The 27,540-nt window shown below is 38.8% G+C and overlaps 1 protein-coding gene across 8 annotated transcripts in view; it reads left to right on the forward strand.

Annotated features, from left to right (window-relative positions):
* The first annotated feature begins 971 nt into the window (after positions 1 to 971).
* The window catches only part of EXOC1 (exocyst complex component 1), a 37,777-nt gene continuing 11,208 nt past the window's right edge, over positions 972 to 27,540 (forward strand). For 3 of the 8 annotated variants that reach the window (XM_057414157.1, XM_057414207.1, XM_057414174.1), the window contains exons 1-12: positions 972 to 1,129; positions 5,643 to 5,776; positions 6,620 to 6,750; positions 16,679 to 16,838; positions 17,691 to 17,711; positions 18,464 to 18,651; positions 19,597 to 19,824; positions 20,062 to 20,194; positions 20,387 to 20,496; positions 21,009 to 21,062; positions 24,297 to 24,446; positions 25,871 to 25,976. In XM_057414157.1, coding sequence (XP_057270140.1) covers positions 5,653 to 5,776; positions 6,620 to 6,750; positions 16,679 to 16,838; positions 17,691 to 17,711; positions 18,464 to 18,651; positions 19,597 to 19,824; positions 20,062 to 20,194; positions 20,387 to 20,496; positions 21,009 to 21,062; positions 24,297 to 24,446; positions 25,871 to 25,976 — 1,405 coding nt within the window. In that variant the 5' untranslated portion in view covers positions 972 to 1,129; positions 5,643 to 5,652. The remainder of the gene's footprint in view (positions 1,130 to 5,642; positions 5,777 to 6,619; positions 6,751 to 16,678; positions 16,839 to 17,690; positions 17,712 to 18,463; positions 18,652 to 19,596; positions 19,825 to 20,061; positions 20,195 to 20,386; positions 20,497 to 21,008; positions 21,063 to 24,296; positions 24,447 to 25,870; positions 25,977 to 27,540) is intronic. The other 5 variants (XM_057414181.1, XM_057414199.1, XM_057414190.1 and 2 more) reach the window with 3 other exon arrangements.

Consider the following 27,540-nt stretch of genomic DNA (forward strand, 5'->3'; position numbering starts at 1 on the left):
CTCTTAAAATCATAGAATGGTTTGGGTTAGAAAGGACCTGAAGATCATCCAGTTCCAACCCCCCTGCCATGGGCAGGGACACCTCACACTAAACCATGTCACCCAAGGTTCTGTTCAGCCTGGCCTTGAACACCACCAGGGATGGAGCATTCACAACTTCCTTGGGCAACCCATTCCAGTGCCTCACCACCCTAACAGTAAAGAATTTCCTCCTTATATCCAATCTAAACTTCCCCTGTTTAAGTTTTAACCCATTACCCCTTGTCCTGTCACTACAGTCCCTAATGAAGAGTCCCCCTCCAGCATCCCTATAGGCCCCCTTCAGATACTGGAAGGCTGCTATGAGGTCTCCACGCAGCCTTCTCTTCCCCAGGCTGATCAGCCCCAGCTTTCTCAGCCTGTCTTCATACGGGAGGTGCCCACCCTGGAGTCGGGCAGGAGCCGCCTCAGGAAGGCACGCCCAGCCGCAGTGGAAAGAAGCAGGATCACCCTTCACCACGGCACTGCCTAGCAACCTCCCAGGTGCTTTCACCACCGCAGAAGCTCGGGAGTTCTCGGTGTTACCGTTCCAGCCCAACCCCATAGCACGCTTTTAGTGCCCAGGACGGCTCGGCACCGCTTTCAGGGCTCACAACGCAAAGCCTGCTCTAAGGCTTTGCGGCACCCTCAACCCCGAGCCGCTGCCCTCCGCCTTCACGCCACGAAGCCGCACCTCGCGTTACGCTCATCCTCTCCGAAGAGGGCGCTGTGGGAGCTCTATGGGCTTCCTAGCCTGCAGTCTCGCTGCTGGCGTCACGTGAGCGGAAGCGGCAGCTGTGGGCCGCTTCAGGTGCTGGGTGTTTGCAGCCGGAGCGGCTGGTGGTTCCCGTCCGGCCTTGGCCCCGCGCGAGAGCGAGGTGCCCCCGGCAGCCTTTGCCCCGCCTGTGGCGGCTCGCCGCGGGGCTCGCTTGGACGCGCTTCGCTGCGCGGCTACCCCGTGTCGGGGCCGCCGGGCTCGGCGTGGAGCAGTGGTGGCCGCTGCCTCCCGCCGGCGGCTGCGCGGAGCCTTGTCTCTGGGGCGATTGCTGCGGGACTCGGAGGCCGTGAAGCTGCTGTCGGACGGGCCCGTGGGAGGCCGCCGGTGCTATAAGTAACTCTTAAAGAGTTTTCCTCTTAAGTGGGTAATCTTTTGGCTGATTGATTCCAGGGGATGTTACAGGCAGGCTGTGCTCTCATGCTGTAACCCGGCAGGATGCAGGAATAGCATGTTTTCCTGTTTACATGCTGAGGGAGGCTAAACAGTGCTAACTAAGTAGTTTTAACAGATTGCTGTGTAGAATCCTTCCCGTATGTTTCGTGGACAGGCTGTGTCTTTTGCGGTGGACTGAAAGACACGGGCTCAGTGCATGATCTGCTGAAGTCGGTTATTCCTTTTTTTCTTGTCCTTTTTATAGCTACAGTCAAGGATCTTGACTATGCAGCCAAAGAGGATATTCACATACTCAGCAATCTCACCTCCTCAAGAACATGCAGACATTGTTCCAGTGTTCTGGAACAGAAAGTCATCAGTTGTGCCCCGGTGTGCTGTGAACAGATCAAGTCAGCACAATAATCACTGTCTTTCTCACATGCTCCTACACGTACTCCTTTTGCACACAGAGCTGTGTACTTTTGAATTCCTGATGGTGGTTGGCCAAGGACCTGTTATGATTTGTAATTTTATCTGCTTTTGGAGAGGCCCGATAGAGACACGATTGCATGTCCTGCACATCCTCAGTTTTGATGTCGTATCTTTGTCATATCACGTTCCACAGTCTGTGATGTCGTTTCCTTGATAGATTTCATGTAGCTGAGGCCTTGTCAGTAACAATGCTGGAAAAAAGAAAATAAGATGCAGAAATATGTAAAGGGACTTAGAGTCTGGTGTGGTCTCGGCTCTCTTGAAGCATTTTTCTGAGTAAGCAGCTTTATCTCTAGCTCCTTATGCTTAATTCTGTGTTCCTTTGGGACCGTGGGATTCATGTATGAGGAATTTAATGATGTGCTTGGTCCTGGCACGTTCTGAAGGTGGTTGAGTTTGTAACAGAAGTTGGACTGTACATCAGACCAAATCTTTGATCTCAGATTTAATGTGTTCTGTTTTATGGGAAAGGTGCATTCTCCACAACCTAAACAGTTTGTGTAGCAGTGATGTGGGAGAGTTAGCAAGTTGCAGCAGTCTGAATGTGACTTAGAGCAGAAAGTAAAATCCTAAATCAGGAGGATGTTTCTGAAGTGCAGCACCTTGTTGGTGTTTTGTGTGTTCATCTTACACGCCTGTTGAAGAGTAACAGGAATGATAACATGATGCAGTTTGGGAAACAAAAGATGGGCCCAGCAATTGATGAAAGAGGAAGAAAATTGTTAGGCAGCAGCTATGGAGTGTTACACTGCCATGAGGTTGTCACATAAACAGCATCTCTTTGGATGCCCCAACATCTATACACTTGACAGTACTGATTCCAGCTTGGTGTGTTGGCCTTGTTTTCCCAACACCCTGGGGTTACTAATCTTCACTAAAATGAAAGATGTGGTGGTGGCCACCTGAGCTGAGGTATAGTGGGACATTAAAGAAAATTCAGCACCATTTTAGTTTCAAGTGCCAAGAGAACCTTTTTAGTTTTGCTATGTATTTGTCAGAGGGAGCAGCCCAGGCATCCAAAAGAGAAAAATGCAACCTAAAATTTAACTCCACGTATCATCTGAGCATCAGGCAATGTACCATGTATTGTATATTAATCCTGTTATTAACCCTGTAGAATTTTGAGGCACAAGTTCAGGCTAATATTGGAACTTCTGTATTTAAATAAAACCACTGAAATGTGATGTCACAGTGTTGCTCTTTTTTTTTTTTTTTAGTCTACCTAGAATCTGTGTAGTGTGAGGAATTGTTCTGAATTGGGTGAATGTTATTAATGTCTTAATTTTTTTAGTTTGGTGAGGGTTTTGTTTTTGGTTTGGTTTGGCTTTTCTTATTTGATTGAGCTCTGCAAGCTTGAGTATTGGGTGATGTTGTGTCGTGTATGTCATTCATCCCCCCCTGCCTCTGCCCTGGATCTAGCGGGGACTAGACTGCACTTTGCTAGGGAGCCAGGTGATTATGCTGAAATCCGTCTTGTATGTCTCTTTCAGAAGTTTGTGACTTCCTTGGCATTTTATTCTTGTTTGGTGCATGATTAGTTTAATGTTGGTCCTGTCTTACCTCTGCAAATTCTTCACCATAAATGAACATTTTAGAAGTACAAATGCTTTCATCTGAGTGTGTTGCATACTTAGAGGCATTGCCAAAGAAAATCGGGACTCTCAGTGGATGTTTTTTAAACAAGCCACTTGTTAGAGCACAAATTTGAACAGCTTTCTTTTCTTACAGCTATTTCTTTTCTTACAGCTATTTCTTTTCTTACAGCTATTTCTTTTCACCCTTTACTTTCTCCTGCTGCTGTTACTGCAGAGATTCATCGCTTGAAGGGGGAACCCTGTGAACATCTCCAGTTCCACCTCTTCCCACCCCCAATCTCTGCCTCCTTTTCTACCTTTCTGGCTCCCAGAAATCACCTGAAAACTCTATTCCTAATGAGAGAAAAACTAGAAAGCAAACTTTTAGGTGTTAGGAAAGTACTTTTGCTGTTACTGGCAGATGCTTCTCATTTATGCAGTGTGATGGTCTGATCAGGTGTGCAGCTATGTCAGTGACATTAAACTGTGTCTGCCACTGTACCAGAAGGCGTCAAGGGCATTCCTTGGTGGCCTTGAACAATCTCCTGTGTTTGCTGTTACAGGCTACAGGAGTGAAATAGTGTCTGTTTACTGTCTTTCAGCAAAAGTCTGCTTTTTTTTAGATTTTGGTTAGACTACAAGGTTTAAGGTCAGCATTTGATTCCAGGAAGAAATCTCTGCATTTATTACTAAGTGTATGTGATTACTTTGTCTTTTTTATATATCCTGTTACTCCTTGCTAAAGAAGAAACTCCATAATTAGTGTTCAGTTCCTGAGTTCCAGTCCATACATCCAAGAGAAGGCATCAACCTAGTCAAGACTTATTTTTGCAAAATTCGGTGGTGGCCTTTTTAGATTTGAATGACCCTGAAGCTGACATTTCTGCCACCTACAAAGATGCATTTCTTTATTCTGCATTACTGTAACAATTGACAGACACTCATTTGCAGATAAAGAGAACAGCCTGTTACATTTAAAAGTACGTGGCAGAAAGAGGGAAACAGGTCTTTGCAAAACATTAAAACACAAAACAAAGAAACACAGTGCTGTATTTTTAGAGGCTCAAAGATTTACTGTCTTAGTTGTGTATCTGTCCCCATAGTGTGTGTCTTCCAGGAATTGTTCTTGTTATAAGGAGGCTTTTATGAAAGAAACTTCAATATCCAGAAGATAAATCTGACTTAAGAAAAAAGTTATTTAATTGTATTGCATGGATCCTCTGCAATGTCTTATGTTTTTATCAATAATAATAATAATAAAGTATTGCCTACTTGCTGAATAAAGTTGTAACACTGTGTGTGTGTATATATATATATATATATATACACACAGTGCCACTCATATGTTAATAGTAAGTTTCTAGTAACTCTCCAGGGATTAGTAGTGATGAATTTGGCAATAGATATCCACCACAGATGTTCTTTACAGAGGTATTAAACCTCAGAAGACTCTAGTACACTGAGGTTTTTATTTGCTTGGTTAGGGGTTTCTATTTGCCACCAAACAGAATGTGATGTATTTATTCTGGTTTAAGAAAGATTTTTGAGTAGGATATTTGGGAATGTTGTCATAAGATGGGATAAAGTACTAATTTAGAAATTCTCTTCCAATATCAAGGGAGGAAGGAGTGAGGAAGCATGCAGGGACATGGATCCTCAATCAGATTTTTCCCTCTACCAGAAGACAATTAGTATATGTATGTGATACACAAAGACTCAAAAGTAATAATTTGTTAGACTTGAAATTGTGGCATCTGAATGGTGAATTGAATGACTGCTGTGATATACTGTATCCAGAATATATTCCAGAAATCTTCTTGCAAAGCAGGGAGACGGAGACACTTTCTCCTTTTAAACGGAACATTGTTTTCAAATTAGTCTGCCCAGCATGTAACCTTGAATCAGACTCTTGAAAATTTAACTGAAGGGTTTAGGTATATTTGATGGATTCTGGAGCTTAAGTTTTGTTTAAGGTCATCCCTGTCAAATTTTGTGTGTTTTTTTTGGTGCACCTGTCTTAGAGATCTTTACTGGATCCCTGGGTTTCATACCCATTCTAAAATTCCACTAGTTAGAGTCTTTTGATTCTAATTTCAACTTTTTTTGTCCATGCCTCACATTCCCTTTTACTACTAAGAAGCTTTTTGTTCTCTATTAAATTACATGGAAGAATCATTCTAGTGTTGATAAATCATAGTTGTCCAACTGAAATAAGATGTTAAGCTTTATCTTGGACTTCTTCCTAAAGTTGGCTGGTCTGCTACCTAAGTCATATTTGTTTGGATTCAGTTACCTGTAAAATTTAATTCCAGAAAACTGTAGCTGCTATAAGTAAATGACTGGTGGTGGTGTGGTGGGTATTCTGCTAAATGTGACTGAATGTATTATGACTTCTTCAAATCTTTCAGTTAAGTGAAAATGACTGCAATCAAGCATGCTTTACAGAGGGATATTTTCACTCCCAACGATGAACGCTTGTTGAGCATTGTGAATGTGTGCAAAGCAGGCAAAAAGAAGAGAAACTGCTTTTTGTGTGCCACAGGTACATAGTAATAGCACACTGTATTTCTTGTCTTCACCTTTTCCTTTTTTTTTTTTTTATTCAGTGCAATTGTCTTAGCTTTATTTACAGTATTTATTATTGCCCTATATAAAACAGGTGCTTCCCATTGCTAATGGAGAAAATCAGTTGTAGTTTATATTTCCATTATTGTTTCTACTAAAAAAGAAACAAAACCCTGTACTTTCATTCTCAGATCTCCTTGTAACTTTAAATGAAAGAATCAAAGTTGTGTGGGACTGGTAGGCTTTTGAAGCAGCATTTATATACTGCTTAAGAGGGGATTTGCTAGGTATCTAGGCTGATCAGCCTAAACAAAATGCAATATAGAGTGCTGGTTAGAGGCAGAGGGCTCTGGAAAAGCACAGTAACTGAACTGAATTCTAATGCTCTTTTGAGTGTATGTGTATTCTGTTCCATCTCTTCAAAAGATAAGGTGCTTTAGGTCAATCTATCAATAAATCAGCTTGTTAGAATATTTTTTTGACTGAGAAATCCCAGAAAATGTTTTTATTCTGACTATAATCTCCAATTACCTCTGTGCTTTGTCAGTTATGTGGCCATGGTCTGAGGTCTGCTGTATCAATGATGCATCTGAAAATTGGGTTCATTACTTCATGTGTATAGAGATGTATATCTGGTTGACTGAGACTTAAACTGAGCTGTGGATATGGGGATGAAAATGTTTCCAAGGGCCTATTTTCATCAAATAAATATTATGAAAACTTCCCCACAGATAACCAATTTCAGAAGTTGAAGAACAGCAGAAATAGATGTTGAAATAACTTGTGCATTTTGAAATTACTCTTTTACTTCATTTAACAGTGACGACGGAACGACCAGTGCAAGTGAATGTGGTAAAAGTGAAAAAATCTGACAAGGGAGATTTCTACAAAAGGCAGACTGCATGGGCACTTCGAGATCTTGCTGTTGTTGATGCCAAAGATGCTGTTAAAGTATGTGTAACTGTTTTTTATTTAGTGCTCTGCTCAGAACATCTTTTTGGTTCCAAGTTAGAGTTAAATTCCTTGATTCTGACTGCTGTAAAGGTTAGATTGCTAACATGTTAATTGGGAATTAGCATGATACGTTCCTGTGCTGCTTATGCTTTTCCAAGGATATAACCCTGGTAACCTGAGTAAGAGTACTCTAGATATGCTTGAATAGCAATATTCTGAATATCTGTCCTGTTGTCCTGGGTTCAGCAGTAGCAGTCATGTTTCTCCTCCTTGGTAGCTGGTGCAGTGCAGTGTTTTGACTTTCGGCTCGGGAACAGAGCTGATAGAGATGTTTTGGTTTGGCCAAGGACTTTGTGAGCCTCATGCTCTGCCAGGGAGGAGGGGAAGCCGGGAGGAAGCAGAGACAGGACACCTGACCCAAACTGACCAAAGAGGTATTCCATACCACAGCACGTCATGACCAGGATGTAACTGGGAGTTAGCCGGAAGGGCTGGGGGACTGCAGGGTTGGAGGAGGTATCGGTCGGAGCTTGGTCGGGCTTGGGGGGCGAGTTATCGGTCAGCGGGTGGTGAGGTGTTGTATTCTGTTCCCTTGTTATTTCCATTATCATTATTATCATTGGTGGTAGCAGTAGTGATTTGTGTTATACCTTAGTTACTAAACTGTTCTTATCTCAACCCGTGGGAGTTGCATTCTTTTGATTCTCCTCTCCGTCCCTCCGAGAGCAGGGGGAGGGCAAGAAAGGGGGGGAAGTGAGCGAGCGAATTACCTGACTGGGTTTAAACCACGACACCTGTTTATTGTAGTGATCCCTCAGTCACTGTGGAGTGTTTGTGCTAAGGACCAGTACTTTTTCAAGTCTTAAAAAAATATATGGTCATCTTACTAATGACATTCAGCTACATGTAATGTTTTTTGCTAGGACACTTAAACCATTCTTAATGAGCAGCATATAAGCTTGAAGGTGAGCTTTTATAATCTTTTTTCTAAATCTTGACATTGGCTATTTGTTGGAAGGTGTACAGTCCTGAGGTGGTGTTCTAAGATGTACAAACAGGCAGAGGTGAAAATTCTCCATCCTCTTGCGTCTGGTTTTATGTTCTTTTAACTGGTGATTTGGAAGAATAATGCAGAAAACTATGAAGTTGGAAATTCTTTGATTTCCCCCTCCCCAAGTGTAGGTTAAATATACCTTGTCATTTATCCATATACTTGTTGGGTAGATTCTAGATTTTCCTTGGTGTTCCTAAATACCATGTTGGAGAATTGCTTCTTTCAGGTTAAGGGTCCTACAGCATCTGTAAAGAAAAAGGCTAAACACACACGCACGCATGCACAGAGCTTTAACAACTAGTTCTAGTTCAGTTCTTTATTTGGTACAGCATAGTAATATGTAGCATACAGATACGGGTCTGAGCTATGAGGCCAAACAGAAACCACATGAATCACAGTGACTGTTTTCAGTCACTATAAATTCCATTCTATAAACAGTTACTCCCCAGGCTGTTTCCCAGCCTGACCTTGCACCCAAACACTCCCTGGCTTGCCCCAGACCCAGATGCACTATCAACAGTTCTTCTTTAATTATCTACATAGCTGGAACAGGATGGCTTGCAGTTCCCACATCTCCCCCTTTTTTGTTTTGCACGATGAAGGTGGTGAGCACTTTGGCTTTGATTCTTAACAAGTCTCCAGATGACATGGACAAAAAGCAAAGCAAAGCAGTGCTGTCCAGGCTCCAAAGACAAGGTCTCACCAATGGGTTGGCCAGACGTACTGGGAGTCTTGGGAACCTGGAGATAGATGCTGTTACTTCCAAAGACACAGTCCTTGGCTTTCCTTATCCCCTTCTCTGCTTAAGGAGTCTTAAATCACTCAAGAGCAGTTTCTTGACATTAGCATTTAAGGATGGGAGGTTCAAATACAATAGTTACTGATTATATTATTATTAATTATAATAGTTACTAATGCTAACTTTTGCTTTTTTACTGTTAGGGTGATGAAACCTGCTTTAGGTGACCCTGCTTGAGCAGGGGATTTGGACTAAATCATCTCTTGTGCCAGCCGCAGGCTACTTGGCCTGCCCTTCCCTCCTGGATGGCCCTCTTATAACAGAAGAAGCCATCCTTCACATCAAGGTCTGGCATGGCATGTGTCCCCACCACTCAACGCCTACTGGGTTGCAGACAGCAGCGGAGCTAAAGCTTCTTCTTGGTGGCAAACACAGAGGCCGACCTAGTCTTGCTCTTGACTATGGTAGGAGGCATTTGGCCAGCCTCAGTCCTTGCACCTCGTTGTCAATGCAGTTTCACCTGCCTTATCCAGTAACAAGTTGCTACCATGGCAAAGCGCACACAGATTTACATTAGCAGTATGTCCTGGGTTCAGCAGCAGTCATTTTTCTCCTTCCTGGTAGCTGGTGCAGTGCTGTGCAAAGTCAGGATAGGGTTAAAAAAAACGAAAATGATCTCTTTCTCTTGGTCTGTGTGTGTATATGGATGTATGTATGTGAGGGGGACGAGTTAACAGTTGGCTGGTGGTGAGGTGATGTATTCTCTTCCCTTGTTATTTCCTTTATCATTATTATTATTGGTGGTAGCAGTAGTGATTTGTGTTACACCTTAGTTACTAAACTGTTCTTATCTCAACCCAGGGGAGTTGCATTCTTTTCGATTCTCCTCTCTGTCCCTCCAGGAGTAGGGGGAGGGCAAGAAGAGGGGGAAGTGAGTGAACAAGCTGTCTGGCTGGCTTTAAACCATGACACAGTATATAACTACTACAGGGTGCAGCAGCTTGTTGAAGATGCTAGTGGCAGTGGGGGACCAGACAAAGCAAATTTCCCACCAGTGATGTTCTCCCACCCTGTTAATTCGTTCCATTACCTGCTTTATAACACTACCATTGTGATGTGCTAGGATCTTTCTAGCTTCTGCCTTAGCATTTTCTAGCAGCTACTGCACATTTACACACTCTAACATCTCTTTTACAAGTGACAAATCCATACGATACAAGGTATAGTTTCTTATTAGCAACTGGCTAGTAAATACAGGTGGTTTACACACAAAATCACAGCCTCTAATAATAGCAACGTTGCAAGCACACATATTGGAGTCATTAAACATGGTCTGGTTATAGACTTCATTAATTTGCATGTATTTATAGCAGAATTAGCTGCGATGATTGCTAAGTAAGGTAGGAAAGTATTGATTGGAGAGGGCTCTGCGCCTACAGCACTCATCATAGTACTTGCAGTTTGATGTAGACTTTTCAGTCGCCCCCAAGTGATGTTTTGCAAATCATTCCTTTTTCTCTTTCTCTGTCTCATTCTGCTTGGGGTCTTCAAGATAAGTTCCTGCATCTAAGGCATCAGCTTCTTCAATTTGTCTGTCCAGCTCATGGTATGGCTTGACAAACTTTGCAGGCAACCATCACAGACCTGTAGGCAGCAGAACACAAGCATACCCCCTCCCCCAGGTTATCAGTTCCACAGGCGCTTCCCAGTTCTGCAGGCCCATACCACACTTTAGCACATTCAGAAGGCAGGCTGTCAGAGCCAAAATGTCATTGTACTGCAGTGACAGGAGTATTCATGGAAGGCTGAGTGCAGTTTAAAAACTTCAGTGTAGAGATGTCATTGTCTAATTGTTCTTGAGGGACTATATTTCCCCTTTTTTGTTTTTGTAGCATGGATTTCAGAACAGTGTGGTTCCACAGTCCCCTGGTCTGCAGGGGAGTGGGGAATACCAGTGATGAGTGTGACACCCCATTGCTTTAAAAATCGTGATAAAGCTAATGAGGCATATGCAGGGCCATTATCAGTTTTGAACTGGGAAGGAACTCCTAAAATAGCAAATGCACGTGTTGAATGTTGGATAACATCACAAGCCTTCTCTTCTTTATGGGCAGAGGCTGAAATCATATGTGAAAATATGTCAACAAACACATGAACATATTTAAAGGCACCACAGGAAGCAATGTGTGTAACATCTGTTTGCCAAATATCATTTGGCTTTAAGCCATGAGGATTTACACCCATGGCAATTGAGTATTGAGCTGTTGACTGACAGTCAGGGCATGACCTGACAATTTGCTTGCCTTGAGAAGAAGACAAGTTAAACTGTTTCTTCAAAGCAAAGGCATTCTGATGAAAAAAGGAGTGTGAAATAGCTGCAGAAGTAAACTGCATAGTGTTAACAGTTAAGGAGTCTGCTATGTCATTACCCACAGTTAAAGGCCAGGCAGGCTGGAATGCAATCTAATATGTCCAATAAAAACAGAACAATTCCTAGTTCCCAGACAATGTTTTAGCTTCAGCAAAATGTCAAGAAGTGCATGGTTATCTATTTCTTTTAACACCCTAAAAGGTGTGGTAACAGTCGACCAGTATATTCTGAGTCACAAATAATATTTAAGGATTCTGCAGAGAACAACTGTAGCCCATGTTAAGACTGCAGCAATTTCAACATGCTGCATAGAGCCATCCATGTGTATAACAGAGGATTGCCAGAAATCATTTTCAAAGCAAACAACAGCAGCTTTGCCAGTTTTTCTAGAGCCATCAACAAACATGGTTTTAGCCTCCTGGATGGGTTGCATTTGAACTATGAATCGCTCCTATATATCAAAATCTGAAAGAGCTTTTAGCAATTTATGTTTCAAAGTACCATGAAAAACTTTGCCTATGAAGTCTGCTAACAGTATTTGGAAAGACGCAGACTGAGCAAAAAGGAACTGAAAGTCTGTTACAGTTAATTCGGCCTGTTAAATATTGAACCCTTGCATGGCCTTTGGTGATTAGGTCAACAATCATATTTAACTGTTCTGTCACAGTCTTTCCCTGGTATGTGGTAAAAAAACCTATTCCAAAAAGTAAACAGAGTTACTGTTGATTTGATGTATAACTTCTAATGGCCTTTGTTGCATATTAACAATGAGCAGAGAAATCGACAAGTGTAAATGCACTCTATCTGCATGTAGCATCTCAATTTTTTCAGTCACTATATTCGAAGCGTCAATAGCTCTAGGGGTAAGTTGATGAGGAGAATTCAAGTCTGAGTCTCCTTGTAATAAGTCAAAGGGTGGTTCAAGGTCGGCATTAGTAATACCCAACATAGGACGCACCCACTTAATAGTACCTAAGAGCTTCTGTAAATCATTCAAATTTGTGATTTTGTTCACCAGTTTTAGCTTCTGAGGCTTTATTGTTCTTTCAGTTCGCACTCACCCCAAATATTTGCAGGGTGACATTCTTTGTATTTTTTTTCCTGGGCAATTTGTAGTCCAAAACAACATACATTTTCTGTTAAATGATTAACAGTAGTTTCTAACTATTGTTCTGTTTCTGCACAGACCAAAATGTTATCCATATAATGATAAATTATTGATTCAGGAAATGCACTCTTAGTTGGTGATACAGCTGTGGAAACTACTTGCTTACAGATTGTTGGACTGTTCACCATTCCTTGTGGCAGAACAGTCCATTGATATCTTTGCATGGGAGCAGCACAGTTGACTGAAGGCACAGAAAAAGCAAAATGATCACAATCTGCAGGATGCAAAGGAACTGTAAAAAAACCAATCCTTCAAATCAATAATGCAAAGAAACCATTCAGCTGGAATCATAGTAGGATTAGGCAAACCTGGTTGTAAAGCCCCCATGGGTCGCATTACATTACTGATTGCACACAGATCTCGCGAAAGTTGGCATTTCCCTGATTTCTTTGGAATTACCAAAATGGGTGTGTTCCATGGACTAGTAGATGCAACAGTATGTTCTGCTTTCAGTTGTTCTTCAACCAATAAATGTGCTTGCTCCAATTTTTCCTCTTTTAAAGGCCACTGGTCAGCCAAAAGTGGTTTTTCTGTTAAGCAGAAAGTTTGAGCAGGGGCTTCAGATCAGTGACCGTTAGGATAAATTTGCACCATCTGTTATAAATTCCATTAAGTTATAAATTCCATTGCATTTGCAAATCTCGCCCCCACAGATTTGTAGAAACTGGCAGTATATGTGTTTGAAAGTCAGCTAAAGCACCATCCGGTGCAGTAGCTTTGAGGACTTGACTACTTTTAAGAGGAGATTGTATACCTCCTATTCCGGCTACAGTCGCTAAAGTCTTTTCAAAGGGCCATTCAGTTGGCCATTGAGATTGTAAAATAATCGAAACATCTGCCCCAGTTGTCTGTTAATCCACTAAAGACTCTATCCTTTATTTGCAAATTCAATAAAGGTTGTTTCTGACTAATCTCCAGGGTCCAATAGACCTCAGCTTTTCCAGAGCTTCCAAATCCAGAGGTGTTCCTTGTGCTAATTTCTTCTTTTGGCACACAGTATGGAATCAAAACAGGTTGTGCAAGTTTTTGTCCTTTTGGAATTTTACAACTGCCATTTAAGGCAGATGCTAAAATTTTTATTTCTCCTGTATAATCTGAATCTGTTACTTCTGGATGAACTTTTACTCCTCGTGGAGTTGTACTTGAGCATCCTAACAAAAACCCCATAAATCCATTTGGTAAAGGTCCCCAGGCATTCATAGCTATAGCTTTAACAGTGGAGCAATCTAATTTGGTGTCGGCACTTGTTGCCACATCCAACCTGGCGCTGCCTGTTGCAGCAGCTGGAAGGTTGGAGATGGAGCATTTGCTGCAAAAACCCTGTTGTTTTGAGGGGTATCGGGTTTTGCCATGCCTCCCCTGGAGCTTCCTGACAAAAGATTTCCATGCTTATCAAATTTAGATTTACACTGATTCTCCAGTGATGTCCTTTCTTGCATCTGGGACAGAGTTGAGATGGCATTTTTTCTTTCTGCTTTTGTTTCTTTTTGGGACACATTTTATTAATATGTCCTTCCCGTCCTTGCTGATATATATTAAGTTTCGATAATGCAGCAGCCAGTATAGAAGCCTTACGAGTCTCCATACCGATATCCTGACATGTTTTAATAAACTCAGCAATGTCTGTAAATTTTTCCCTGACTAGGGCTAAAGCTGCTTTGCAGTCTCTATTTGCATTTTCATATGCTAGCTGAAATAAAAGCACACGAGCAGCCTCAGGATTACCAACCTGCCTTTGTATAGCATTGTTTAATCGGTCTATAAAAGACACATAGGGTTCCTGAGACCCTAGTTTTCTTTCTTAATTCAGGTACTCGCCTCCAGGCTTTAACAGCCGTACGGCAGCTTGCTGGAATACCAAAGGGTTTAGATTAATTTGATTCTGAGGGTGTAACCATTGCCCAGAGCCTGTTAACATGTCAGCATCAATTGGTATTCCTCTTTGAGCGTTATCTAATACCTGTAAAGCCACTAAGTCACTATATTCCAATCTCCATACTGAGTATTGATCAGGTGTCAAAATCATTCGCATTAGAGTGTTCCAGTCCCATGGGACCATAGATTCTGAACTAGCCATCATTTCTAGCAGGCCTAGTGTATAAGGACTTTGAATTCCATTTTCCATCACTGATTTTTTTCAATTCCAATCACTGATTTTTCAATTCCTTAAATACTATGTACAGAATACTTTCAAGTACCGGTTGTTGTTGTCCCTGCCCATCTGTTCTATAAAATACAGGAAAAGCGAAAGCCATGTCTCCAATAAAATCACCGTCCTCTATCGCTTTCCCCATACATTTTTGCATAAATGTTTTTGTAACCTTCTGGTTAACTGATGGCTGGTCAAATGATTCTTTATAGAGACCAAGCAAGGGAGGTGGAGTAGGTTGAGGAGCATGAGGACTATTCGATGTGAATGTCTTTAATGGCATCAGAGGCGGGTATAAATTTGGCTTCTTTCCTGAATCGATGGAGCCAGGATCAAAAGGATCATCAGGCTTCTCAGAAAAGATATTTTCATCCTTCTGTCCTTGCTCTTTCAAATTATCAGTATTTTGATCATTTGTTTTATCATGTTTCTGAATTATATCCTCAACAGGTTGTAAATTAGATAACACAAAATAGACAAAATGCCATGTCACTATTAAATTAACAGGAACCTTCATACTAAGGCAATTTCAAGTCTGTAAATGTTCTCCAACTCTCTTCCATATCTGAGAATGAAAGGATCCTGTTGCTGGAAACCAGTTGCAATTTGTTTTGACCCATAACAAAAGATTCATTACTTGTCTGTCAGACAAACGATATCCAGAGGATTTTAAAATCTGTTGTAAAACTTTCAAATATGATTTCTGTTCAGCTGATTCTGCTTGTCCCATTTTTTTAATGAAACCCTGTAACTCCCCATTCAGTGGGGGATTGCTGACCTTTTAACAGGCGAATGTCGGTACCAGAAATTCCCCGTTGGATCATGCAGGCACTGCGATGTTAAGCAGTCTAGTTATCACACACGGGGCACCATTTGCAGCGCTATTAAGAAAGAGGCTAAACACACACACAGATGCACAGAGCTTTCACAACCTGTTCAGTTCTTTTTCATTCGCTACAGCATGGTAATATATAGCATACAGATACGGGTCTGAGCTGTGAAGCCAAACAGAAACCACATCAATCACAGGGACTGTTTTCAGTCACTATAAATTCCATTATAAACAATCACTCCTCAGGCTGTTTCCCAGACCAGCCTTGCACCTAAACACTCCCTGGCTTGCTCCAGACCCAGGTGCACTATCAGCAATCATTTTTCTTTGTTAATTATCCACATAGCAGAAACAGGACGGCTTGCAGTTCCCACAGGTTCCATTTTAAATTATACTGTCTTTCAGGGCTTTTTCTTACAAGACAAAATTCAGTAATTGTTTTCAGAAATATGCTGTAATGTGTATACCATTCTAATGAATAACTTTGAAATTTCCTTTCAAAAGTCAAATGTTGAATGACAAACTCTGTCATACTAAAAAAAATGTAAGAATTAAAGTTGATAAGTGCATCATGTTTTCATTTCCAAAGGTGATGCTGTGCAATTCTTGACACAGGCCTTTCTTGTACTAGTTCTGAGACAACTCAAATGTTATGTAATGATACTGTTTGTTCAGAAATGGATGTGTCCTGGGTTCAGCTGTAATTATGTTTATCGATATAAGCTACAGAGAAAAGAAGAACAAACCAGAACTGCTTTTATTGTGTTGCACAGGAAATATTTCTCATCATGTGCGGTTTCATGTGCAGCCTGCTTCTACTAATAGTAGTGACAATGTAAGAAATAAATAATAGCCATAGCAGTTTTTACAAACTGTGTAAATAAGAATTTGATATGTATCTGAGGCAATAACATTTTTCATCAGAAGGAGGCCCAACCTGAAATGCTTGTAGTGTGATCTTTAAAACAGACTGTTACCAGTTAGAGTCCATACTGAGTTCACAAGCAGCTGTAGAAAGTACTTTATTCAATTGTTATCAAAGTAATGTTCTCATTAGGCAATAAATCTAGTAGAAAATACTTCTGTAGTAGATTTTTACTGTTAAAATACCAAATAGTCTTTTCTGTCCTGTTCAGTGCTGTCAAATAGTATCATACCTATAAAAATACATCAAGCTTCTATGTTTTTTCTCTTGCTTATTCCCCTCAAGTCTCCTTGAATTGTGTTGTATATGTTGTCAGTAATTCCAGCTTCCATTTTCAATTTCAGAGTGCTAACTCAAGGCATTAGTCATTCTAAGGACAGTGTTTCAGGGCAGACAGTACTGTCAAATGTTTGTTGAAATTTACAGATCACTGTATTATGTGTTATTTTTGCCTTATCTGGCTTGACAAAACATTGTCTTCATAGCATGGATTCTGTTTTTTTTTTTACTTTCAATGTTTTAGCATCTTCATTAAGGTGCATCAGGGTGCTGGAGCTCGTGTATTAGGTTGGCAACTGTGTAATTTAATTTTTATCCTGTCTTCTCAATAGCTAAATATGTAAGCAACCTCTGCTGCTCAGAGAATCATATGACTGTTGGGCCTGTAACATATCCCATCTTTTGCAGGAGAGTCCTGAATTTGACTTGCATTTTGACAAAGTGTACAAATGGGTTGCCAGCAGCACAGTGGAAAAGAACACCTTCATTTCATGTATCTGGAAACTCAATCAGAGATATCTTCGAAAGAAAATTGACTTTACTAATGTTAGTTCACAACTTTTGGAAGGTAAATGTCTACAACAGTATATTAAGTTTAATAAAGTTTAATAATTATTGATGTAAAGCAGATACACATAAAAATCCTAATCCTGATGGTTTTCCTATTCAGTTTTAATTTTGTATATTTTCAAAGTCTTCAGATAAACAAGGCAACTAGATAATGGCTTTTCTGTTAGAGGACTGAGACAAAACACTTCATTAATGAAGCTCTAAATATTGATAAACTTATTGTATTTCTAGGCTATTCAGTTTCTTGAACAATATAAAATATACCTGCAAGAACTGGTGGGTCTAAATGTGTAACAAATCTGCTTTTGTCCTCATTTTCTCCTGAATTAGAAAAGCACTTTAAAAAGCGATGCTTCTTACCACGAAGTACCATGCTAAAGCTATGAGGGTTTATATGAGTTTTCTAAACTGTGAAGCCTGTGTTAAATTCTGCTGGACCCTATTACAGTTTATGTGACAGATTTGCTGAGAAGGCTTTGTATCTTGTTTGCTCATGCTGTGTTAAATACTTTTGCAGTTACATTATCTTTTAGTAGTAAAATTTTTTAGTAAAGCCCAGTGAGTAAGAGTATCGTATCCCGGGTCTGTCCAAAGCAGTTAAACTGTAGATATTAAATACTAGATTTGCTAGTGTGGAAGAACTTGAATTCGAACTGTAGAACTGGGAGCATTCCTGTATCTTGGTGTTAACTGAAATTTGTTTTTAACCAACCTCTAACTTTTCAAGTTTGTGCAATATTAAAGTTGTCAAACTTACTGCCACTTAAAAATATACCCACTGTTCATGCTTTGTCTAGCTAACATTCTCTGCTTCCTTTCCTCTGCTTTTCCATACCTTGTAATTCTTCAGAACTGCCTAAAGTTGCAGAAGGTGCGTAACACCTTTTTCCTTTATCTTGCTTTGTAAGCAATTTTCCTTAAATAAAATGCCTTTTTTTTTTTTTTTCCATAGTGGTTTGTATAGCTTATCAAATTGTTAGAGATAAAAGAAGTGTTTCAAATTTCCTAAATACTTTCTGGCTGGACTGCATTAATGTTTTGTAAATGCTTGTCAGCCTTTAAATGGCTTGTTGAATAAAGTAAGCACTGCTGTGAGAAATCATAGTTTATGACAACATTGTTATTAATTTTCACTTCAGTACTGATCTTCCTCCTGTGAGACTTACTTTGAGCATTAAGATATTATTATCGTTATTCAATGATACATTTCTTCATTAACTTTAGTACGTTTTCCTATGTTCTGTCTACCAAAGGAGAATCTAACTTCTACTGCTAACACTGTTACATATTCTGATGTTGATTACCAGCATGAGAGGTGAATAACCTGAGATGAAATTTCTCTTTGTATGTGCAATATAGGAAGGTGGCCATTTGTATTTAGCCTGTGTTGCATAATTTAGAAAACGTCACTGTTGGGAACCAGTTCTGGAAATATTAATGAATCCTATGGAAGACTGAGACTTGAAAGAAGTGTACAAAGGTGGCAGCTGCTTGTTAGGAAAGTTCTTTAATGGATTCATTTACTTAAAAGCAGTTGAACATACTTAAGTATGTACTTAACTCTTAAAATGCTTGTGACTTTCTGCCCTTGATAGTGTTTTTTATTTCCATTCTCTACATAAGAATCAGTTCCAAGTGGAGAGAATCAAAGTGTAGCAGGAGGTGATGAAGAAGCTGTGGATGAATACCAGGAGTTAAATGCCAGAGAGGAACAGGATATTGAAATAATGATGGAAGGATGTGAATATGCTATTTCTAATGCTGAAGCCTTTGCAGAGAAGTTATCAAGAGAGTTACAAGTGCTAGATGGGGTAAACATTTTTTCTGTCATTCAGTGTGGTAGCATGTTGAACTGTTTCATTGATATTGACTGTGTAGCTTTCTTTGAAAAGGTAGCTAATACGTGCTGTCACATACTTAAATGTGTATCTGCTCCTAAGCAGAGCTACATTCTATTATCAGATGTTAAAGATCTTCAACTTTGCTCTTTACCTTCCAGGCTTTCTGGGATGAGTCACAGGTTTTCAAATGAAGAGTTGAGAAGAAAAAAAAAGGGAGGCATTTTGAAATGCCTCTTGAATTACCTTTCTTGAAAGGCGGGGTGCAGGAAGGGAGAGAGCAGATGTTCCTGTCAATGGATGTGATCTCTTATACGTAAAATATTGCTCTCGGTGTAATTAGGAAACACTGAAAAGTGTAATGACATTGTCCTATTCAGCTGTCTGTAACAGTACCATATTGTTTGCTACTTTGCTTTTTAATCAACCCAACATTCTAGAGGTCAATTGGAAACCTTCAGGAGATGCAGAGGATACAGTCTTGAGGGAACAGTTAACAATCTCCTCAAACTGTTAAGTTGTATGTTTCTTCTGTATTTTGAAAATGGCTGTTGTCAGAGAGATAGGTCATCTTGTAACAGAAAATGTGACCTTGTCACCTAAGGCGCTTTTCTAGAACAAAAAAATGTTCCAGTGTATTAGGGATTACTGTTTGGTTTTTATTTTTGTGTAGATAAATACTTCCGTTCTAAGAACTGAGTAGATTTTGGGGTTTATATCTTAATGGAATAAAGAAGTGTCATAGACTAAGGAACTGCTATGTTTAGTAACACTGAGAAGTACTACACGCTTATATTGTTTTGTCTCATTGAGAGTTTTGGAGAGTGTTTGAAAGTAACAGAGACAGAAGGAGATCTCGGAATGCATCTGAGATATAAAAATGTCTCTTAAAATGTTGTGGCTTAATTTTCTGTACAGGCAAATATCCAGTCAATTATGGCCTCGGAGAAGCAGGTGAATATCTTGATGAAGTTGCTGGATGAAGCTCTAAAGGAAGTTGACCAAATTGAGCTAAAGCTGAGCAGTTATGAAGAAATGCTTCAGAGTGTAAAAGAGCAAATGGATCAGATTTCAGAAAGCAACCACCTAATTCATCTCAGCAACACAAATAATGTGAAACTACTGTCAGAGATAGAGTTCTTAGTGGTAAGCATTTTTGTTGCATTTACTGTGGTTGTTCATATGAGGTATATAATTCTTTTAGGTCACTACCCTCTTTAGCAACTGCCTTTGAGGTTCATTTAAAATGTTGAGTTTATTTTTCTGTTTTATTACTGCACTAACTTCAGTAAGTTTTTATAGTGATGGAATCATTTATCATTCTTGGTTCTGCAGCATAGCAGGCTAACCTGCTTATGAACAGTACTATCTATTATTTTGTAGAATCACATGGATTTGGCTAAAGGTCATATAAAGGCCCTTCAGGAGGGAGATCTGACATCTTCTCGAGGCATTGAGGCCTGCACTAATGCAGCAGATGCCCTTCTACAGTGTATGAATGTAGCTCTTCGTCCAGGTAATGTTTTTATTAAACTATTCTAATATTAAAAACGTACCATGGTACTGCCTTTATCATACGTGCCTGTGCAACTAGTTTCTGGTTTTGTTTGTGTAGATTGAGAGAATAGTGACCTCTGATCCTTTTGGCTCACATATACAATATATTTCTCTGTATTTTGTACTCTGTGAAGTTCTTTTTTGTTTTTAGGACATGATATGCTTCACGCAGTGAAACAGCAACAGCAGCGGTTTAGTGACTTGCGTGAGCAATTTGCACGGAGACTTGCCAGTCATTTGAACAGCGTATTTGTCCAGCAGGTATTACTCCTTACTATTTAACATTTTCAGTCACCAGCTTTTGCTGAGAAGAAAAACAATCCACCTAAAATTGGGCATATTCTATAATATACTCAGTAAATGAATGGACTGCTAGAAGCACTTCAGGCAGAGATATTACTAAGCATGCCAAGCTATAGTTGCCTACAGAAGTCTCTTACATTTAAAAAAAAAAAGGCACCTCTTTTCAGTGGATTTGCTGTCTGAATTAGATACATCATGTGATATATAAGGATTTCTTTTAATTTTAAAGCTTATTAATTGAGAAGAAAAGCACTGAATTTTTTTAAGGGTGTCAGAGAATGTTGGAGTTCTCACTGTCTGAACTTCAAGGGCTATAGAAAAACCTCAGCAAACATACAAAGTAAAATGTCTAAACCTTGATTTTTGAGCATTATCTTGAAATATTCAGAAATCACTGTCCTGAGACTTGTTTCCTAAAGTCTTTTTTAGCATCAGTTTTTTAATTTCTGTATCTCTTTATCTCCAATTAGTTTGCTCAGAACTTTCTTCAACTCTGTAACAGGTCCCACTCTGTTTCAGTTCCAGTGAGTACATTGGGTTTGTTACAAGCTTTTCTAACTAATTTTATGAGCTTGACTTACCTAACTAGCAGCTGCATCTTTGGCTTTACAAAAAGAAATTTTTCCTTTCTGATTGCAGAGCATCAGACTTATGCCCCTTCTCACTTCCATTATTTTTATCAGCCCTCAAACTTTGTTTATCTGTTTGTGACCTAACATTCCTCTGATCTGATCTCCAGAAATTGCTAAGAGACAGATTGAAATGTACGGAGGAAAAATATTTTCAGGAAATTGTAATATGCAAACAACTGTACAGATATTGCAATTGCATGAAATTGTAATATTTATAAATAAAAATCATTTGATTTTTATGCATATTAAAACAATCAAAGTTTTAGAAGCTTTAGTTTTCATGTATTAGTCTGTGTGCAGAAAATGGAGTAGAGTCATCATGGATAATTGTATAGAAAATTGCATTTGAGATCACGTGAATATTTGTCTTGCATATGAAAGTAGCTGTTCAACAGAATGCCTTTGCTGATGTTCTGTTCTGAGGGTTTTATTTTTAAAAACGGTAAAAGATGATGATTATTACTATGTAATACTATGTGTTTTTGATGAAATACTTCTAAAGAGAGTTTTCAGAGAATCTATTGCCAATTTGGAATTTTAAAATTTATTTATTTCTAAATTCTGGTACTAACAGTGGTCTCACATTGTCTTTCATATAAACTCACTCTGAAAAGTTTTGGCGTGCTATTAGCTGTGAGGTATTGATTAATAGATCAGATAAAATAGAGCAGATAAAATATGTGACCTCACTGTAAGGTTAAGCAGGTTCATTAGCTGCAAGAGATGAGCCTCTGCAAAGCATTTCTGCTTCTTGTAAAAGAAGTCTGTGTTCTTCATTTTGAGGTACAGATTCAAGTGTTGGAGGCATAACAGATTTTTGTCCATGTTTCTGAAAAGTCTAACTAGAGGACTTTAACATCTGAAGTTGTACTGTTTGTTTAGAATACTTCTTTAAATTAAAGCATATCTTTATCTGCTTTGTTTTTTCTGATTTCTAATTTAAAACGGCAAACAGAAACATGATGTCTAAGTAGCTGCTAATACAAGCAAGACATATTCTGATTTGGAACTCATTAGATGGAAAACCAAAGTTGCATTGACATTTTGGCCAAAATATATTATCTTGGAAGTATGAAATTGTTCTTTCTCTTAAAAGCAAACAAACTCAATGCTGTTGTAAGATTGAGGTGCTTCATCTCCTTTACATAAAAATGAGAGTAAATCTTAAAGGTTTTAAACAGAAATGCAACTTTGGATTGCTGTTCACTGCAGTGTTAAAAACAGCAGTAACTGTTACTAGCAATTAACGTACTTGTCTTTATGGTGTCCTAATAATATTTGATTAACCTTACTGTGTGTCTATAACTTTAACGATTTGTTATGGTTGGTTGGTTGTTTATTGTGTTGGTTTTGTTTGTGTTTTAACAACCAGGTTCAGCCTTGAATTCAAAGGCAACTCTGGGCTTTTCACCTTTGAAATGCAAAATAGCCTGAAGCTTTGAAACTATGAAATACTTTAATAACAAACTTGCAGTATCATTTAGTAACAGATCATATAAATGTTATGTGTAGTGAGAGGAAGCTTGCTAATTAGATGGAGAAGGAACACCTTGAAGCTCCATAGTATTTTGGAGCAGAGTTGAACAGGACATAATTTAGGGTAACCAGAATGGTTAGTCCTGTGGAAAAGCTGGCTTGGAAAGAGATACTTACCTTTGGAGGGGATTTGTCATCTAGCTTTATGAAGAGTGCAAGCACTAGATAATCTTTAAGGTCCCTTCCAACCCAAACCATTCTGTGATTCTACAAAGTAGAATTCAAAGCTTTATTCAGAAGCTGGCATGTTTGCACAGAAGCATGTTTGCATGTTAGTCTTTCACAAATAATATCAAGACTCGTCTCGTATATATATAATCTGAATGTATTTTGGATTCTTTTGGGGCTTTTTTAATCAAAGACTGATTAGTACCTAATACAATAGGGAAGGGTAAGACAACGTTGCTTTAATTATGACTCTGCTATGCAAACTGGCTTCTGTTACAACTTAGACATGGAAAGGCAGTTTTTTAACTGTGTAGCTTATATTCTGCCAACTTGTCATATCCAAGAAGTAACTGCCCAGGAATGCTGCTTCTGTCCTGACCTGACCTGTATAAAACACCTGCATGTTATACTACAGGAATTGGAAACTAATTAGGACAATCTTACTGTGCTGCCACAGCACAAACTATACTTAAGATGGAGTTCTGTTGCTATATTTATTACAAGCCCAGTAAAAAAGGCTTTACAGAAAATATTAAATCCATTTTGAAATAAATCACTTTCTCCCCTTCGCTAACCAAGGGCTAATGGTTGTGTGTTCTGCTACGTGGCTGAGCTGTGGTGTTACTTTGCTTGCTTCTGGAATTGTCCAGGAAACTTGCGACTTCAAGCAAATAAAAGCTTAAAAAAGCTAAATCATGTGTTGTTCAACCAATATTATGTGATCTTCACTTACAGGATAGCGTTTTTCAGGAGCCAGAAAACATGAGGAGAGTGAAATTAGTAGCTTGCTATTAAATGGATTGGTTTATGCTGCATGTTGTAAACTGTTTAACTCTAGTAAATGTTCACTGATAGCGTGTGCGTACCTGCATTTGTGGGGAGGGAGAGAGAATGTGTGTGAGCTGATGTTTTTAAGACTTGACCAAGGCTTGGCCAAAGTGGGCTAAAGTAGGTTGACTTGGGGTAGACTTTCAGAGGTGTAGCATAAAGCTTATCATTAGCACCTAGGCCATGTGTTGATTACTGGAGACTTGGAATGTCTTATGTTGTATGGGAATATCTTTTAAGTTTTTTCCTTAGAAAGATAACATCATAATCTCTTATAATTTTTCAGAAACAATTGAACACTTGTCATTGTACCTTCACTCGCGTGTACTTTGCATTTAGTGTGAAGTGGTAAACAAAGAGCTTTACAATGAACAAGCTTACTGAGATGCAGTACCTACAACAGCTGTAATATCTCAGATTTCGTATTATATTAGATCTCATTCCAATCTGCATCTCTAGACTTTGTTTCTATGCAAGTTATCTTAATGCTCCTCAGTTTGACTGAGATGCTGTCTTCATACTAAGTTTTTCAGGAAACTTCTAGTAGATCTGTATAGTGCTTCCAGACTTATTTTAATACTCTCTTTTATCAAGGGTCATGATCAGAGTTCTACTCTTGCCCAGCACTCTGTTGAATTGACACTACCCAATCACCACCCATTTCACAGAGATTTACTTCGATATGCTAAGCTGATGGAGTGGCTTAAGAACACAGATTATGGAAAATACGAAGGGCTAACGAAGGTATGTGAAGTGCTCAAATGATGCTAGAGAATGTATGTAACATACTTTTTTTGAGAGTCAAAAGAATTGCCCACGCGTGTGCGTGTGTCCCTTAATATTCCCTTATACTAAATTTAATTCAATGCTCTTCATCCTCTTTGGAATAGGAAACTTCACCTTTTTTTTTTTTTTGGTATTTGTTGCATCCTGTGGGTTTTTTTTCCTTCAAGTTTCTGTGTCTCTGTTCTGAAGTCTCATAAGATATAAATATTAATGTAAAATAAGTTTGCCATTTTACAGTCTCGTAAGAAAAGCAGTTAAGCTATTTCATCTTGATGTACTTATTGCCTGCGTAACATATTTGTTTCAATGACCTTCATTTCACTTGGAAATATCAAAAGCTTCAGCAGACTTCTGCAAATAGATGAAATAGAAACACTGGCTTTGTGTGTGTATATATATATATACACACATATATATATATATATATAAAAAAACCTTTTAACTGTCTTGTTCAAAATGGACATGGAGTGAAAAAGTTACTATAGAAGTGTAGAAAATGTTTAGATAGAAGCCAAGGGAAAGTTAGTCCTTACAGACCAAGTGATCTTTTTTTATTAAAGTACTGTCATTCTTAAAACTCAGCCAGAGAAGATTTAAATTAAACTCTTAAAATGGCTTTGAAGTAGTTTTCTTCTGCCTCCAGTGAAGGCAAATAATTGGTGAATGACTGATGTCTTTGTTACCTTTATAATAAAAAATTAAGAGAATTAAATATTTATGAATTATGTGTGCTAAGTAACAAAAGTTTGAAGAACACAGGAAAAATATTACTGGGTGATCCTTGATTAAAAAAATATTCTGTAACTTTTGTTCTAAAAATCTAAACAAACCAGATAATTTTCAAACTTAGTTGCCCTTCTAAAATTTGAGCTTATTTTTGGCAGTGTTGCAAACAAACTATTTTGAGATCGACTGAATCTTGTAGTAAGTAGGCACACAGAGCTTGTGCCTCCCAAAGTTTTCTGCTCTTTTGTTTTCTTTCTGAGAACAGTAATAAAGAGTCATGTACTCAGGAAGATGTGTAGGACTGGCATCCTGTTTGCCTTTTTTGACCATTGTAAGAGTCTGGTAAAAGAGGCTACAGAGAATGGTGCTGAGTTCTGTCTGTTCTACCCTTGAACTTTATGATGCTCTGCTACTAGTAATCCTACTTGCATGTACCAACTTGCTTATCTTTCCTCATGGAGGAGAAGTAGTAGTGTCTGTTGTTCAGCGAACTCACTAGGAGAATGAAAATAACCTGCTTAAATGTCATGAATACATTTTTGTCTATGCTACTTTGTTTTTTAGTAGAACTTATATACTTGCTGGTTTCTAAGAACTATTTAAGATAACAAAGTCAATATGTATACCTGTTAACTGGTTTACATTTTTCTCTTAAGAATTATATGGATTATTTATCACGACTGTATGAAAGGGAAATAAAAGATTTCTTTGAAGTTGCCAAGATCAAGATGACAGGCACAACCAGAGAAGGAAAAAAGTTTGGTAAGCTTCCAGGGGGCATGTATCTTTGAATCTTACTATCTGCTAATGAAATACTACAGTACCTAGAGCCAATTTTATAGTGGTGTAAAATTGTTTACTTTTGGTAAGGTAGAAGAAGTTGGATGAAAAATACAATTGGTGAACTTCTGACTTCCACGAGGCTGAAGTAGCACAACTGAAATCTGTGACACTGGTCAAGGCAGAAAGATAAAATACGATATTTGTCAGATTTTCAAGTCTACACTCACTTTTTAACAAACTACCAGCCATATTTTATTACATGGACTATCTCCCTTTATTAGTAGAACAGATTTGACAAATCAACTTTTGTAATTCAAGCAAGGTTGAGCAGCACGTGTGTGTTGTTTCTGCTGTCGTTTTTGCTTTTAATAAGTTTTGAATGGATTTTGAAGAAGCTAGTTTTAATACTAATTCTGCCTAAGGAAACCTGTCAATTTCATTATCTTTTCAGTGGGAATTACCTATAGTCTGAGACCAGATTTCATACTTCGTTAACTTGTAGGTCTTTCTGTTTAAGTGAGTATGTACTCCTGCTAGGGTTAAGTAGCCTAGTGTAAGAATGGTAATGAAGCTTTAAAAAAAAGAATTTAAATACTTAGAAAGCAACAGTGTTACAGGTGCTTTTATATATTGGCTATTCTATATTTCAAACTGCTTGGTTTCAAAACATGCTTAAAACGTATGTATTTGCCACAGTTCACCAGTTTCTAAATTCTAAATTCAGAAATGATTTACGGCTTTAACTAGTGAGTTCTGCCAAGACTATTTTGCATCCTGAACTTAAGCTTTGGAGTTTGATGGTAGAGAACAAAAAAAAAGAAATGAAAGGAAGAAAGCAGGAGAGTGGTGAGGCTTGACTGAGGGAGGGGAAGCTGGAAAGATATATCTTAGCAAGCTGTTGGACAGCAAGTGGTGCCATAATGTATCGTTGTCAGAACAGATAAATTCATGAATCTTGAAAAGCTGTCTTACTGCAGGGAAAAAAAACCACTTTATCCTAATAGAAATTAATTTCTAAAATAGTCTATAAACACTTTGTCTTGGCACTTCTTTTTGATCTGCAGTTATGAGGAGACAGTTTTGGTAGCAACTTCCTAACTTCTGTAAATGTTAGGGAGTGATCAGGCATTTTGGAGAAAAGAGGTCCTTCAGTGCACCAGCATAAGAGCTGCACCTTGAGAAGGCTTCTGTTGCGTATATGTGCAAATGTAGCTATTTTGTAACCGCTTATAATGATGTGTAATTTCAAAGGCTTCTATGTTGAAGATAGTGGCTGTACTATTACTAGTTGTTCATTAATTCAAAATACATCACTTCTTAATAGTAAACTTATTTGAGGAATAGTGTAGATGCATAATGCCCCAGTTGTATGCAGACACTAAAGATGACCTGTTTCCAAGCTGTGTTGGTGTGTGTTCTTGCCTTTTTTTTGTGCTTTGGGAATAGCACTGCTATTTGAATGCCCTAAATGCAGAGGCAATGCTGGGAGAATTCTGGCATTCTGTGCTACTGCAAGGTTCTTTGTCTGCATTTTTATGGCAAA

This window comes from Pezoporus wallicus, unplaced genomic scaffold (assembly GCF_028554395.1).
Source record: "Pezoporus wallicus isolate ANWC-B61680 ecotype Strahan unplaced genomic scaffold, APGP_CSIRO_Pwel_v1 contig_5709, whole genome shotgun sequence".
NCBI classification, from domain to species: Eukaryota; Metazoa; Chordata; class Aves; order Psittaciformes; family Psittacidae; genus Pezoporus; species Pezoporus wallicus.